The sequence below is a fragment of the Oncorhynchus kisutch genome, linkage group LG15, assembly GCF_002021735.2.
Source record: "Oncorhynchus kisutch isolate 150728-3 linkage group LG15, Okis_V2, whole genome shotgun sequence".
Taxonomy (NCBI): domain Eukaryota; kingdom Metazoa; phylum Chordata; class Actinopteri; order Salmoniformes; family Salmonidae; genus Oncorhynchus; species Oncorhynchus kisutch.
This window is the reverse complement of record NC_034188.2, coordinates 5,856,696-5,872,501: the sequence shown is the minus strand read 5'-3', so window position 1 is coordinate 5,872,501 and position 15,806 is coordinate 5,856,696. Positions and strand designations below refer to the sequence as shown.

The following is a 15,806-nucleotide window of genomic DNA, read 5'->3' as shown; positions in this document are numbered from 1 at the left end:
CATACTGAAGTCAGGGTAGCCTGGAGGGAATAATACATACTGATGTCAGGGTAGCCTGGGGGGTTAAATATATACTGATGTCAGGGTAGCCTGGAGGGAATAATACATACTGATGTCAGGGTAGCCTGGATGGACTAATACATACTAATGTCAGGGTAGCCTGGACGGTTAAATACATACTGATGTCAGGGTAGCCTGGAGGGTTAAATCCATACTGATGTCAGGGTAGCCTGGAGGGAATAATACATACTGATGTCAGGGTAGCCTGGGGGGTTAAATACATACTGATGTCAGGGTAGCCTGGATGGAATAATACATACTGATGTCAGGGTAGCCTGAATGGATTAATACATACTGATGTCAGGGTAGCCTGGGGGGTTAAATACATACTGATGTCAGGGTAGCCTGGGGGGTTAAATACATACTGATGTCAGGGTAGCCTGGATGGAATAATACATACTGATGTCAGGGTAGCCTGGAGGGTTAAATACATACTGATGTCAGGGTAGCCTGAATGGATTAATACATACTGATGTCAGGGTAGCCTGGGGGGTTAAATACATACTGATGTCAGGGTAGCCTGAATGGATTAATACATACTGATGTCAGGGTAGCCTGGGGGGTTAAATACATACTGATGTCAGGGTAGCCTGGATGGAATAATACATACTGATATCAGGGTAGCCTGGGGGGTTAAATACATACTGATGTCAGGGTAGCCTGGAGGGTTAAATACATACTGATGTCAGGGTAGCCTGGAGGGTTAAATACACACTGATGTCAGGGTAGCCTGGGGGGTTAAATACATACTGATGTCAGGGTAGCCTGGATGGAATAATACATACTGATGTCAGGGTAGCCTGGGGGGTTAAATACATTTATTTATTTATTTTATTTATTTTACCTTTATTTAACCAGGTAGGCAAGTTGAGAACAAGTTCTCATTTACAATTGAGACCTGGCCAAGATAAAGCAAAGCAGTTCGACAGATAAAACGACACAGAGTTACACATGGAGTAAAAACAAACATACAGTCAATAATGCAGTATAAACAAGTCTATATACAATGTGAGCAAATGAGGTGAGAAGGGAGGTAAAGGCAAAAAAGGCCATGATGGCAAAGTAAATACAATATAGCAAGTAAAATACTGGAATGGTAGTTTTGCAATGGAAGAATGTGCAACTATATTATAGGTGGGCTATGTACAGGTGCAGTAATCTGTGAGCTGCTCTGACAGTTGGTGCTTAAAGCTAGTGAGGGAGATAAGTGTTTCCAGTTTCAGAGATTTTTGTAGTTCGTTCCAGTCATTGGCAGCAGAGAACTGGAAGGAGAGGCGGCCAAAGAAAGAATTGGTTTTGGGGGTGACTAGAGAGATATACCTGCTGGAGCGTGTGCTACAGGTGGGAGATGCTATGGTGACCAGCGAGCTGAGATAAGGGGGGACTTTACCTAGCAGGGTCTTGTAGATGACATGGAGCCAGTGGGTTTGGCGACGAGTATGAAGCGAGGGCCAGCCAACGAGAGCGTACAGGTCGCAATGGTGGGTAGTATATGGGGCTTTGGTGATAAAACGGATACATACATACATACTGATGTCAGGGTAGCCTGGGTGGTTAAATACATACTGATGTCAGGGTAGCCTGGGGGGGGGTTAAAAACGTACTGATATCAGGGTAGCCTGGGGGGTTAAATACATACTGATGTCAGGGTAGCCTGGGGGGGCGTTAAATACGTACTGATATCAGGGTAGCCTGGGGCGTTAAATACAGACTTTACCCTGACCTCCCTTCAGCCCAGCACTGTGACTTTACCCTGAACTCCCTTCAGCCAGCACTGTGACTTTACCCTGAACTCCCTTCAGCCCAGCACTGTGACTTTACCCTGAACTCCCTTCAGCCCAGCACTGTGACTTTACCCTGAACTCCCTTCAGCCCAGCACTGTGACTTTACCCTGACCTCTGTTCAGCCCAGCACTGTGACTTTACCCTGACCTCCCTTCAGCCCAGCACTGTGACTTTACCCTGAACTCCCTTCAGCCCAGCACTGTGACTTTACCCTGAACTCCCTTCAGCCCAGCACTGTGACTTTACCCTGAACTCCCTTCAGCCCAGCACTGTGACTTTACCCTGACCTCCCTTCAGCCCAGCACTGTGACTTTAACCTGACCTCCGTTCATCCCAGCACTGTGACTTTAACCTGAACTCCCTTCAGCCCAGCACTGTGACTTTACCCTGACCTCCGTTCATCCCAGCACTGTGACTTTACCCTGACCTCCGTTCAGCCCAGCACTGTGACTTTACCCTGACCTCCGTTCAGCCCAGCACTGTGACTTTACCCTGACCTCCGTTCAGCCCAGCACTGTGACTTTACCCTGACCTCCGTTCAGCCCAGCACTGTGACTTTACCCTGACCTCCGTTCATCCCAGCACTGTGACTTTACCCTGACCTCCCTTCATCCCAGCACTGTGACTTTACCCTGATTTCCCTCAATAATGAAGAACCTTGTTAGTTAACAGCTACGGCTGGCTAAATAGAAAACTCTAATTTTACATTTAGATTACAATGACATTACTTTTAAAATATTGGGGAATTGTCATTGTGTTTACCAGACCCTCACACAACAACCAATACCACATCCAATACCACAACCAATACCACATCCAATACCACAACCAATACCACAACCAATACAACAACCAATACCACAACCAATACAACAACCAATACCACAACCAATACAACAACCAATACCACAACCAATACCACAACCAATACCACAACCAATACAACAACCAATACCACAACCAATACCACAACCAATACAACAACCAATACCACAACCAATACAACAACCAATACCACAACCAATACAACAACCAATACCACAACCAATACCACAATGAGAAACCATATGCTTTACATTTGAGAGACAGCGATCACCATCAGACATATTAGTTATGTCTTTGTATCTAGGACGCGGTATGTCTGACAGCAGATAACTACAGATTAGATGACATATTTTAATGTCAGTCTGGGTAATAACATTGTGGATTCTCGCTTTCTTTGCCCCTCTCTGTCTCTAACCTCAGTCTCTCTTTCTGTCCTCTGCTCTCTCTCTGTCTACCTCTACCTTCATCTCTCGCTCTCTCAATCTTCTCCTTCTCTCTACAACCCCCATCTCTCTCTTCCCCCTCGCTCTACACCCCCCCCCCTCTCTCTTCCCCTCGCTACACCCCCCTCTCTCTCCCCTCCCTCTCGCTACACCCCCTCTCTCTCCCCCTCCCTCTCGCTACACCCCCCCTCTCTCTCTCTTCTCCCTCTTGCTACACCCCCCCCTCTCTCTTCTCCCTCTCTCTACACCCCCCCCCTCTCTCTTCCCCCTCGCTCTACACCCCCCCCCTCTCTCTTCCCCCTCGCTACACCCCCCCTCTCTCTCCCCTCCCTCTCGCTACACCCCCCTCTCTCTCCCCTCCCTCTCGCTACACCCCCCCTCTCTCTCTTCTCCCTCTTGCTACACCCCCCTCTCTCTTCTCCCTCTCTCTACACCCCCTCTCTCTCTCCCCTCCCTCTCGCTACACCCCCCCTCTCTCTCTTCTCCCTCTTGCTACACCCCCCCTCTCTCTTCCCCCTCTCCACACCCCCCTCTCGCTACACCCCCCTCTCTCTCCCCTCCCTCTCGCTACACCCCCCCCTCTCTTCTCCCTCTTGCTACACCCCCCCTCTCTCTTCCCCCTCTCCACCCCCCCCTCTCGCTACACCCCCCTCTCTCTCCCCTCCCTCTCGCTACACCCCCCCCCTCTCTCCCCTCCCTCTCGCTACACCCCCCCCTCTCTTCTCCCTCTTGCTACACCCCCCCTCTCTCTCTTCTCCCTCTTGCTACACCCCCCTTCTCTTTCTTCTCCCTCGCTTCCCCCCCCCCCTCTCTCTCTTGTCCCTCGCTCTATACCCCCCCTCTCTCTTCTACCTCGCTCTACACCCCCCCCCCCTCTCTCTTTCTGTCCATCCCAATAAACTGAAGGTCAGGTAGAAGATGTTGTTCTGTGATGTGTTGAAAGTGGGATACATTCAGAACCTCATTACAGGTTAACAATTCCTAAATGGTCAATTAGGTCATTAATTAGCTGGAAATGGACCAGTCAAGATGTTAATTGCCAATGTGGAAACGGTCTGCTGTTTTGTAATGCTGTTAGGATGATGTTAGGATTCATACTGAATTCATGTTCCAACAGGTTGCTTTTTCTTAATACATTAAGTCATGCATAAGATCTAAGTCATATCACAGTATTTTGTAGGTCAAGGTTAGCTTGACAACAAAGAGCCTTTTGTAGGTCTCCATTTTCCTGTGTAACCACAATATAAAAGGATCATATGAACCACAAGAGGAATCTGTGCCATAGATGATTCTGTGGTGCCGTAGCCTCAGTTGAGGTCAAGGATCATGGCCCAGTTTCTTTTTTGGATTACACAACACCTGAGAAGGCTACAGAATGGAGAAACTAGAGCTCAGAATTCCACGAGAAGCCAAATTCCAATGTCAATCAATCAATCAAATGTATTTATATAGCCCTTCTTACATCAGCTGATATCTCAAAGTGCTGTACAGAAACCCAGCCTACAACCCCAAACAGCAAGCAATGCAGGTGTAGAAGCACGGTGGCTAGGAAAAACTCCCTAGAAAGACAGGAACTTAGGAAGAAACCTAGAGAGGAACCAGGCTCTGAGGGGTGGCCAGTCCTCTTCTGGCTGTGCCGGGTGGAGATTATAACAGAACATGGCCAAGATGTTCAAATGTTCATAAATGACCAGCATGGTCGAATAATAATAATCACAGTAGTTGTCAAGGGTGCAGCAAGTCAGCATCTCAGGAGTAAATGTCAGTTGGCTTTTCATAGCCAATCATTTAGAGTATCTCTACCACTCCTGCTGTCTCTAGAGAGTTGAAAACAGCAGGTCTGGGACAGGTAGCACGTCCTGTGAACAGGTCAGGACTCCATAGCTGCAGGCAGAACAGTTGAAACTGGAGCAGCAGCACGGCCAGGTGGACTGGGGACAGCAAGGAGTCATCATGCCAGGTAGTCCTGAGGCATGGTCCTAGAGCTCAGGTCCCCCAAAAAAGAGCGAGCGAGAAAGAGAGGGAGTATACTTAAATTCACACAGGACACCGGGTAAGACAGGAGAAATTCTCCAGAAATAACCGACTGACCCTTGACCCCCGACACAAACTACTGCAGCATAAATTCCGGGGAAAGAGAAAGGATGTCTTCAGGGCAGAATGTGAATTGGGCTGCTAGAGTAAGAGAGGAAGTCACCTGAAGTTGACCAGTACGCAGCCACAGGGGTTTAGAGGGGGAAGCAGGGTGTTAGGGGGAAGCAGAGTGTTAGTGGGTAGCAGAGTGTTAGGGGGTAGCAGAGTGTTAGGGGGTAGCAGAGTGTTAGGGGGTAGCAGGGTGTTAGGAGGAAGCCGGGTGTTAGGGGGAAGCCGGGTGTTAGGGGGAAGCCGGGTGTTAGGGGGTAGCAGAGTGTTAGGGGGAAGCAGAGTGTTAGGGGGTAGCAGAGTGTTATGGAAAGCAGGGGGCGGGCTGTCTGTCTGTTTATTGTCCTGGAAGGGAAAGGCAGTGGAATGCCTAGTGTCTCTCTGACAGTAAGGTGTGTTGTTGTATTGTATTATATCATGCCAAAGAAGACGTTGCACAACACTGCTTTCTTACAGATCTATCACTGCCATTTCTCACTGCTTTCTCACTGCTTTCTTACAGATCTATCACTGCCATTTCTCACTGCTTTCTCACTGCTTTCTCACTGCTTTCTCACTGCTTTCTTACAGATCTATCACTGCCATTTCTCACTGCTTTCTCACTGCTTTCTCACTGCTTTCTTACAGATCTATCACTGCCATTTCTCACTGCTTTCTCACTGCTTTCTTACAGATCTATCACTGCCATTTCTTACTGTTTTACTTTTGGGGTCTTATGCTTTCAGTGGTAAAAAAACACATCTGAATTAACCTCATGGTCCTCCTGTCCTCTAGGGGGTGCAGTTCAACATGGTGTCGCTAACAGATCTGGGAGGTTAGGGTGCTGTCTGTCTATACATCTGTAATAACCTCTTGGTCCTCCTGTCCTGCAGGGGGTGCTGTCCAACATGGCCTCCATACCAGACCTGGGAGGTTAGGGTGCTGTCTGTCTATACCTCTGTAATAACACATTGGTCCTCCTGTCCTGCAGGGGGTGCTGTCCAACATGGCCTCCATAACAGACCTGGGAGGTTAGGGTGCTGTCTGTCTATACCTCTGTAATAACACCTTGGTCCTCCTGTCCTGCAGGGGGTGCTGTCCAACATGGCCTCCATACCAGACCTGGGAGGTTAGGGTGCTGTCTGTCTATACCTCTGTAATAACACCTTGGTCCTCCTGTCCTGCAGGGGGTGCTGTCCAACATGGCCTCCATAACAGACCTGGGAGGTTAGGGTGCTGTCTGTCTATACCTCTGTAATAACACCTTGGTCCTCCTGTCCTGCAGGGGGTGCTGTCCAACATGGCCTCCATAACAGACCTGGGAGGTTTCGACCCCGTGTGGCTGTTCATCGTAGTGGGAGGAGTCATGTTCATCCTGGGATTCGCTGGTTGCATCGGAGCGCTACGGGAAAACACTTTGCTTCTCAAATTTGTGAGTTTAAATTAAATATGTTTTATTTCTCCTTAAGAGAGTTCAACTCTTTCTTCCTCACACAGGCTTTCTTAGTTTAATCTCTCTGTGGGGTGGTTAGACTGTGTGCCTTGGACGATACCACATTGAACCTCGTATGGTTAATTTCTACTTTCTGCTCTGCTATCCACACCTTTTGGGTTTGCAGTTCAGTAATTTACACCTTGGTTCACACCTTTTAGGTCTTCATTTAGGTATTATTTAGAGGAGGGAAGAGGAGAGGGAGGGAGGGAGGGACATCCTAGTTTGATTCACAAAAATAACTCTGGCTTCGTTTGATCTGAAAGTTGATGTCATTCATAGCAGTTGGCTACTTACTGTAAATGAACAACTAGGATTGGTATTGATCTAGATGGGAAATAATAAACCACTCGTTTATAAAAGCCTGACACATTCATTATTGAGTACACAAACCTAAGCATGTTATCTAAATATCTGGGGGGAAAAACAATGACATCATTCGGCGAAGTTATGTCAGGTTCAACAATGGAGTCTGAGTGACAGAGACAAACTGGGCCTCATAGCCAGCTGTCACTCTCAGTGGCTATTACCTCCACCACTCTGTCCATTAACTCCTGACTGCCCAGCCTACAGAAGAGGAGAAAGGGAAGGGATGGCTCCTGGTTGGCCAGCCTACAGAAGAGGGGAAAGAGAAGGGATGGCTCCTGGTTGGCCAGCCTACAGAAGAGGGGAAAGAGAAGGGATGGCTCCTGGTTGGCCAGCCTACAGAAGAGGAGAAAGAGAAGGGATGGCTCCTGGTTGGCCAGCCTACAGAAGAGGGGAAAGAGAAGGGATGGCTCCTGGTTGGCCAGCCTACAGAAGAGGGGAAAGAGAAGGGATGGCTCCTGGTTGGCCAGCCTACAGAAGAGGAGAAAGGGATGGCTCCTGGTTGGCCAGCCTACAGAAGAGGAGAAAGGGATGGCTCCTGGTTGGCCAGCCTACAGAAGAGGGGAAAGAGAAGGGATGGCTCCTGGTTGGCCAGCCTACAGAAGAGAAGGGGAAGGGATGGCTCCTGGCTGGCCAGCCTACAGAAGAGGAGAAAGAGAAGGGATGGCTCCTGGCTGGCCAGCCAGGCATCCTGTTCTGATGTTCTCTCTCTGTGTTCTAGTTCTCAGTGTTCCTGGGTCTGATCTTCTTCTTGGAGCTGACAGCAGGCATCCTGGCCTTTGTGTTCAAAGACTGGATCAAAGACCAGCTCAACTTCTTCATCAACAACAACGTCAAGGCTTACCGCGACGACATCGACCTGCAGAACCTCATAGACTTCACACAGGAATATGTGAGTAGTACTATATGTTATAGAGTTAACAGGGATATGTCAGTAGTACTAGATGTTATAGAGTTAACAGGGATATGTCAGTAGTACTAGATGTTATAGAGTTAACAGGGATATGTCAGTAGTACTAGATGTTATAGAGTTAACAGGGATATGTCAGTAGTACTAGATGTTATAGAGTTAACAGGGATATGTCTGTAGTACTAGATGTTATAGAGTTAACAGGGATATGTCAGTAGTACTAGATGTTATAGAGTTAACAGGGATATGTCAGTAGTACTAGATGTTATAGAGTTAACAGGGATATGTCAGTAGTACTAGATGTTATAGAGTTAACAGGGATATGTCAGTAGTACTAGATGTTATAGAGTTAACAGGGATATGTCAGTAGTACTAGATGTTATAGAGTTAACAGGGATATGTCAGTAGTACTAGATGTTATTGAGTTAACAGGGATATGTCAGTAGTACTAGATGTTATAGAGTTAACAGGGATATGTCAGTAGTACTAGATGTTATAGAGTTAACAGGGATATGTCAGTAGTACTAGATGTTATAGAGTTAACAGGGATATGTCAGTAGTACTAGATGTTATGTCTCGTACCTTTTAATTGGACTGTACTGGCAGCTAGTGCCTTAACCTTGATTGGATAAATGTACATATACTGAAGCCAACCAGAGCCAGCCTCTTTATCATAGCAGACTTGGTTGTAGTAAGACTGTATAAGGGCTCAACGATGCTTATAACATGTGATAAAGCCTTATACCTGTCTGTGTGTGTGTGTTTTAGTGGTCGTGCTGTGGAGCCCACGGTCCTAATGACTGGAACCTGAATATCTACTTCAACTGCACTGAGTTTAACCCCAGTAGAGAGCGCTGTGGAGTCCCCTTCTCCTGCTGCGTCAAAGACCCTGCCGTGAGATGCCTTATTCGGCTACAGAACATTATAAACCTCAGACTTAATTCAGTTTAACACATTAAACATATTCTACAGATCGTAATGGAAGACCCACGTTCTTCTGTTCTCATGAATGTTTTGCTTTCATTCGTTTCAGGAAGACGTCCTTAACACACAGTGTGGCTACGACGTGAGACTTCAAGGGGTTGGTTTTTCTCTTGTGTTTTTCCAATCAGACCCAATCAGTCTTTCTAACCATGCTGGTCGTTATCCAGAGAGGGAGGGAGAGAGGCGGCGGACATTTCAACCTTTCCTCTGAACATCTAGCCAGGCTTGGTAGTTAGGGGTTAAGTAGCTAGATAGCGTTCAGGCTCCTCTCCTGTCCTCATCTCTTCCTAGCTAGCTAGCGTTCAGGCTCCTCTCCTCTGTCCTCCTCTCTTCCTAGCTAGCTAGCGTTCAGGCTCCTCTCCTGTCCTCATCTCTTCCTAGCTAGCTAGCGTTCAGGCTCCTCTCCTCTGTCCTCCTCTCTTCCTAGCTAGCTAGCGTTCAGGCTCCTCTCCTCTGTCCTCATCTCTTCCTAGCTAGCTAGTGTTCAGGCTCCTCTCCTCTGTCCTCATCTCTCTTCCTAGCTAGCTAGCGCTCCTCTCTTCCTAGCTAGCTAGTGTTCAGGCTCCTCTCCTCTGTCCTCTCTTCCTTAATAACAGGGTGTTTCTCTAACAGTGCTGATTAGTCTCCAGTTATAGCCCTGGGAAGCATCACAGCACTACACTCTATAATTGGGGATTCAGTGGGTTATGCCTCCCTCCTGTGTGTGGGGGTGTGGGTGTGTGCACTCATACAGCTCTCCATCAGAGTACTGTTGCTATGCGTACTGTTGCTCTGCGTACTGTTGCTCTGCGTACTGTTGCCCTGCGTACTGTTGCTATGCGTACTGTTGCCCTGCGTACTGTTGCCCTGCGTACTGTTGCCCTGCGTACTGTTGCCCTGCGTACTGTTGCCCTGCGTACTGTTGCCCTGCGTACTGTTGCCCTGCGTACTGTTGCCCTGCGTACTGTTGCCCTGCGTACTGTTGCCCTGCGTACTGTTGTTCTGCGTACTGTTGCTCTGCCTACTGTTGTTCTGCGTACTGTTGCTCTGCGTACTGTTGCCCTGCGTACTGTTGCCCTGCGTACTGTTGCCCTGCGTACTGTTGCCCTGCGTACTGTTGCCCTGCGTACTGTTGCCCTGCGTACTGTTGCCCTGCGTACTGTTGTTCTGCGTACTGTTGTTCTGCCTACTGTTGCTCTGCCTACTGTTGTTCTGCGTACTGTTGCTCTGCGTACTGTTGCCCTGCGTACTGTTATGTAGCGTAGCCCCCCCCCCCCCCCCATTTGATAGTTTTCCAAGGCTTGTAGGCTGTACAGGCTTGTAGGCTTTGCTATGCACATCTATTGAAACAAGCTGTGAGCTGTACTTTGTGTAGTGTTTCGGGGGTGGGAGGGGGGAGAGAGAGAGAGGAAGAGAATAGCAGAGATCAAGAAAGAAAACACAAACTGAAATGGAAATTGCTCTAGGGGAAGTTCACTGTCACCATCGGAAACATTTCATTGGACGGCCAGGTATTCCGTTACCTCTCATTGGTGGAGAGTTGGTTTCCAGGTTTTAGCTTTGGAGTGGAGTGTCTCTGTTGAGAGAAAAAGACAAGCTTTGTGGGTCAGACCCTCTTTGTCGTTGGAGCTGAACAGGACCTTCAGTAGACTTTTATATGGAAACGGAACAAAACACACAGCTTCATCCACAGTGTACACACACACACAGCTTCATCCACAGTCAACACACACACAGCTTCATCCACAGTGTATACACACACACAGCTTCATCCACAGTGTACACACACACAGCTTCAACCACAGTGTACACACACAGCTTCATTCAGTGTACACACACACAGCTTCATCCACAGTGTACACACACACACAGCTTCATCCACAGTGTACACACACACACAGCTTCATCCACAGTGTACACACACACACAAGTTCATCCACAGTGTACACACACACATCTTCATCCACAGTGTACACACACACAGCTTCATCCACAGTGTACACACACACAGCTTCATCCACAGTGTACACACACACAGCTTCATCCACAGTGTACACACACACACAGCTTCATCCACAGTGTACACACACACAGCTTCATCCACAGTGTACACACACACAGCTTCATCCACAGTGTACACACACAGCTTCATCCACAGTGTACACACACAGCTTCATCCACAGTGTACACACACAGCTTCATCCACAGTGTACACACACAGCTTCATCCACAGTGTACACACACACAGCTTCATCCACAGTGTACACACACAGCTTCATCCACAGTGTACACACACACAGCTTCATCCACAGTGTACACACACACAGCTTCATCCACAGTGTACACACACACACAGCTTCATCCACAGTGTACACACACACACACAGCTTCATCCACAGTGTATACACACACACAGCTTCATCCACAGTGTACACACACACACAGCTTCATCCACAGTGTACACACACACACAGCTTCATCCACAGTGTACACACACACAGCTTCATCCACAGTGTACACACACACACAGCTTCATCCACAGTGTACACACACACACAGCTTCATCCACAGTGTACACACACACAGCTTCATCCACAGTGTACACACACACAGCTTCATCCACAGTGTACACACACACAGCTTCATCCACAGTGTACACACACACAGCTTCATCCACAGTGTACACACACAGCTTCATCCACAGTGTACACACACACAGCTTCATCCACAGTGCACACACACACAGCTTCATCCACAGTGCACACACACAGCTTCATCCACAGTGTACACACACACAGCTTCATCCACAGTGTACACACACACAGCTTCATCCACAGTGCACACACACACAGCTTCATCCACAGTGTACACACACACAGCTTCATCCACAGTGTACACACACACAGCTTCATCCACAGTGTACACACACACAGCTTCATCCACTGTGCACACACACACAGCTTCATCCACAGTGCACACACACAGCTTCATCCACAGTGTACACACACACAGCTTCATCCACAGTGTACACACACACAGCTTCATCCACAGTGTACACACACACAGCTTCATCCACAGTGTACACACACACAGCTTCATCCACAGTGTACACACACACACAGCTTCATCCACAGTGTACACACACACACAGCTTCATCCACAGTGTACACACACACACAGCTTCATCCACAGTGTACACACACACACAGCTTCATCCACAGTGTACACACACACACACACAGCTTCATCCACAGTGTAAACACACACAGCTTCATCCACAGTGTACACACACTAGGGCTGTCCCCGACCAACCAAAATCATGGTCGACTGAGAGTCGCATGTTCTTTTTCCATATATAGACACCGCCGTCTGATGCTTTAAGCAAAATGTTTGACGAAAAAAATAAGACACACATATGACTGGATGGAGTCTGACCTCAATTGATTTGTGCCGGGCCGGGCTTAGACTTGCTGCGCTCCGTTACAAGAAGTGAGTGACTGTGACTAGCGGTATGGAAGTATGAAGATAGTTTTGTGTCTAACCATAAAAATTTGTTTATACTTAAAATAGTTCCTTAGATTCTAATTCAAATAGCTAAATTATCTAAGTTAGTCTCTCGATTTTAAACTGTCAACATTTCCTCCTGTTTCCAACTGTCGTTTGATGTTCCAGCAGCATTAACCACTAGATGTCCCAGCAGCTAGATGCTCCAGCAGCTAAACCGCTAGATGTTCCAGCAGATAAACCACTAGATGTTCCAGCAGCTAAACCGCTAGATGTTCCAGCAGCTAAACCGCTAGATGTTCCAGCAGCTAAACAGCTAGATGTTCCAGCAGATAAACCGCTAGATGTTCCAGCAACTAAACCGCTAGATGTTCCAGCAGCTAAACAGCTAGACGTTCCAGCAGCTAAACAGCTAGACGTTCCAGCAGCTAAACCGCTAGATGTTCCAGCAGCTAATCCGCTAGATGTTCCAGCAGCTAAACAGCTAGATGTTCCAGCAGCTAAACAGCTAGACGTTCCAGCAGCTAAACAGCTAGACGTTCCAGCAGCTAAACAGCTAGACGTTCCAGCAGCTAAACAGCTAGACGTTCCAGCAGCTAAACAGCTAGACGTTCCAGCAGCTAAACAGCTAGACGTTCCAGCAGCTAAACAGCTAGACGTTCCAGCAGCTAAACAGCTAGACGTTCCAGCAGCTAAACAGCTAGACGTTCCAGCAGCTAAACAGCTAGACGTTCCAGCAGCTAAACAGCTAGACGTTCCAGCAGCTAAACAGCTAGACGTTCCAGCAGCTAAACAGCTAGACGTTCCAGCAGCTAAACAGCTAGACGTTCCAGCAGCTAAACAGCTAGACGTTCCAGCAGCTAAACAGCTAGACGTTCCAGCAGCTAAACAGCTAGATGTTTTCCAGCAGCTAAACCGCTAGATGTTTTCCAGCAGCTAAACCGCTAGATGTTTTCCAGCAGCTAAACCGCTAGATGTTCCAGCTGCTAAACCGCTAGACGTTCCAGCAGCTAAACCGCTAGATGTTCCAGCAGCTAAACAGCTAGATGTTCCAGCAGCTAAACCGCTAGATGTTCCAGCAGCTAAACAGCTAGATGTTCCAGCAGCTAAACCGCTAGATGTTCCAGCAGCTAAACAGCTAGATGTTCCAGCAGCTAAACAGCTAGATGTTCCAGCAGCTAAACAGCTAGATGTTCCAGCAGCTAAACAGCTAGATATTCCAGCAGCTAAACAGCTAGATGTTCCAGCAGCTAAACAGCTAGTTGTTCCAGCAGATAAACCGCTAGATGTTCCAGCAGCTAAACCGCTAGATGTTCCAGCAGCTAAACAGCTAGACGTTCCAGCAGCTAAATAGCTAGACGTTCCAGCAGCTAAACAGATAGACGTTCCAGCAGCTAAACAGATAGACGTTCCAGCAGCTAAACAGATAGACGTTCCAGCAGCTAAACAGCTAGACGTTCCAGCAGCTAAACCGCTAGACGTTCCAGCAGCTAAACCGCTAGATGTTCCAGCAGCTAGTTGTTCCAGCAGATAAACCACTAGATGTTCCAGCAGCAAAACAGCTAGATGTTTTCCAGCAGCTAAACCGCTAGATGTTCCAGCAGCTAAGCCGCTAGATGTTTTCCAGCAGCTAAACCGCTAGATGTTCCAGCTGCTAAACCGCTAGACGTTCCAGCAGCTAAACAGCTAGTTGTTCCAGCAGCTAAACAGCTAGATGTTCCAGCAGCTAAACAGCTAGATGTTCCAGCAGCTAAACCGCTAGATGTTTCAGCAGCTAAACAGCTAGATGTTCCAGCAGCTAAACCGCTAGATGTTCCAGCAGCTAAACAGCTAGATGTTCCAGCAGCTAAACAGCTAGATGTTCCAGCAGCTAAACAGCTAGATGTTCCAGCAGCTAAACAGCTAGACGTTCCAGCAGCTAAACAGCTAGACGTTCCAGCAGCTAAACAGCTAGACGTTCCAGCAGCTAAACAGCTAGACGTTCCAGCAGCTAAACAGCTAGACGTTCCAGCAGCTAAACAGCTAGACGTTCCAGCAGCTAAACAGCTAGACGTTCCAGCAGCTAAACCGCTAGACGTTCCAGCAGCTAAACCGCTAGATGTTCCAGCAGCTAGTTGTTCCAGCAGATAAACCACTAGATGTTCCAGCAGCAAAACAGCTAGATGTTTTCCAGCAGCTAAACCGCTAGATGTTCCAGCTGCTAAACCGCTAGACGTTCCAGCAGCTAAACCGCTAGATGTTCCAGCAGCTAAACAGCTAGATGTTCCAGCAGATAAACAGCTAGACGTTCCAGCAGCTAAACAGCTAACAAAATGGATGCTTTTTTATTTTTTTACCTTTAATTTAACCAGGCAAGTCAGTTAAGAACAAATTCTTATTTACAATGACGTCCTAGGAACAGTGGGTTAACTGGTCGAGGAACAGTGGGTTAACTGGTCGAGGAACAGTGGGTTAACTGGTCGAGGAACAGTGGGTTAACTGGTCGAGGAACAGTGGGTTAACTGGTCGAGGAACAGTGGGTTAACTGGTCGAGGAACAGTGGGTTAACTGGTCGAGGAACAGTGGGTTAACTGGTCGAGGAACAGTGGGTTAACTGGTCGAGGAACAGTGGGTTAACTGGTCGAGGAACAGTGGGTTAACTGGTCGAGGAACAGTGGGTTAACTGGTCGAGGAACAGTGGGTTAACTGGTCGAGGAACAGTGGGTTAACTGGTCGAGGAACAGTGGGTTAACTGCCTTGTTCAACGGCAGAAGGACAGATTTTTACCTTGTCAGCTCGGGGATTTGATCTAGTAACCTTTTGGTTACTGGCCCAATGCTCTAACCACTAGGCTACCTGCCACCCCTACACTATAACCACTAGGCTACCTGCCCCCCCTACACTCTAACCACTAGGCTACCTGCCGCCCCTACACTCTAACCACTAGGCTACCTGCCTCCTCTACACTCTAACCACTAGGCTACCCTACCACCTCTACACTCTAACCACTAGACTACCCTGCCACCTCTACACTGTAACCACTAGGCTACCTGCCACCCCTACACTCTAACCACTAGGCTACCTGCCACCCCTACACTATAACCACTAGGCTACCTGCCACCTCTACACTCTAACCACTAGGTTACCTGCCGCCTCTACACTCTAACCACTAGGCTACCTGCCGCCCCTACACTCTAACCACTAGGCTACCTGCCGCCCCTACACTCTAACCACTAGGCTACCTGCCGCCCCTACACTCTAACCACTAGGCTACCTGCCACCTCTACACTCTAACCACTAGGCTACCTGCCCCCTCTACACTCTAACCACTAGGCTACCTGCCGCCCCTACACTAACC

At 48.1% G+C, this 15,806-nt stretch overlaps 1 protein-coding gene across 1 annotated transcript in view; it reads left to right on the top strand.

Annotated features, from left to right (window-relative positions):
• Nucleotides 1-15,806, top strand: part of tspan17 (tetraspanin 17) — a 39,680-nt gene that overhangs the window by 13,952 nt on the left and 9,922 nt on the right. The window contains exons 3-6 of the mRNA XM_031789511.1: nt 6,520-6,666; nt 7,814-7,984; nt 8,771-8,896; nt 9,036-9,083. Of these exons, the coding sequence (XP_031645371.1) occupies nt 6,520-6,666; nt 7,814-7,984; nt 8,771-8,896; nt 9,036-9,083 (492 nt within the window). The remainder of the gene's footprint in view (nt 1-6,519; nt 6,667-7,813; nt 7,985-8,770; nt 8,897-9,035; nt 9,084-15,806) is intronic.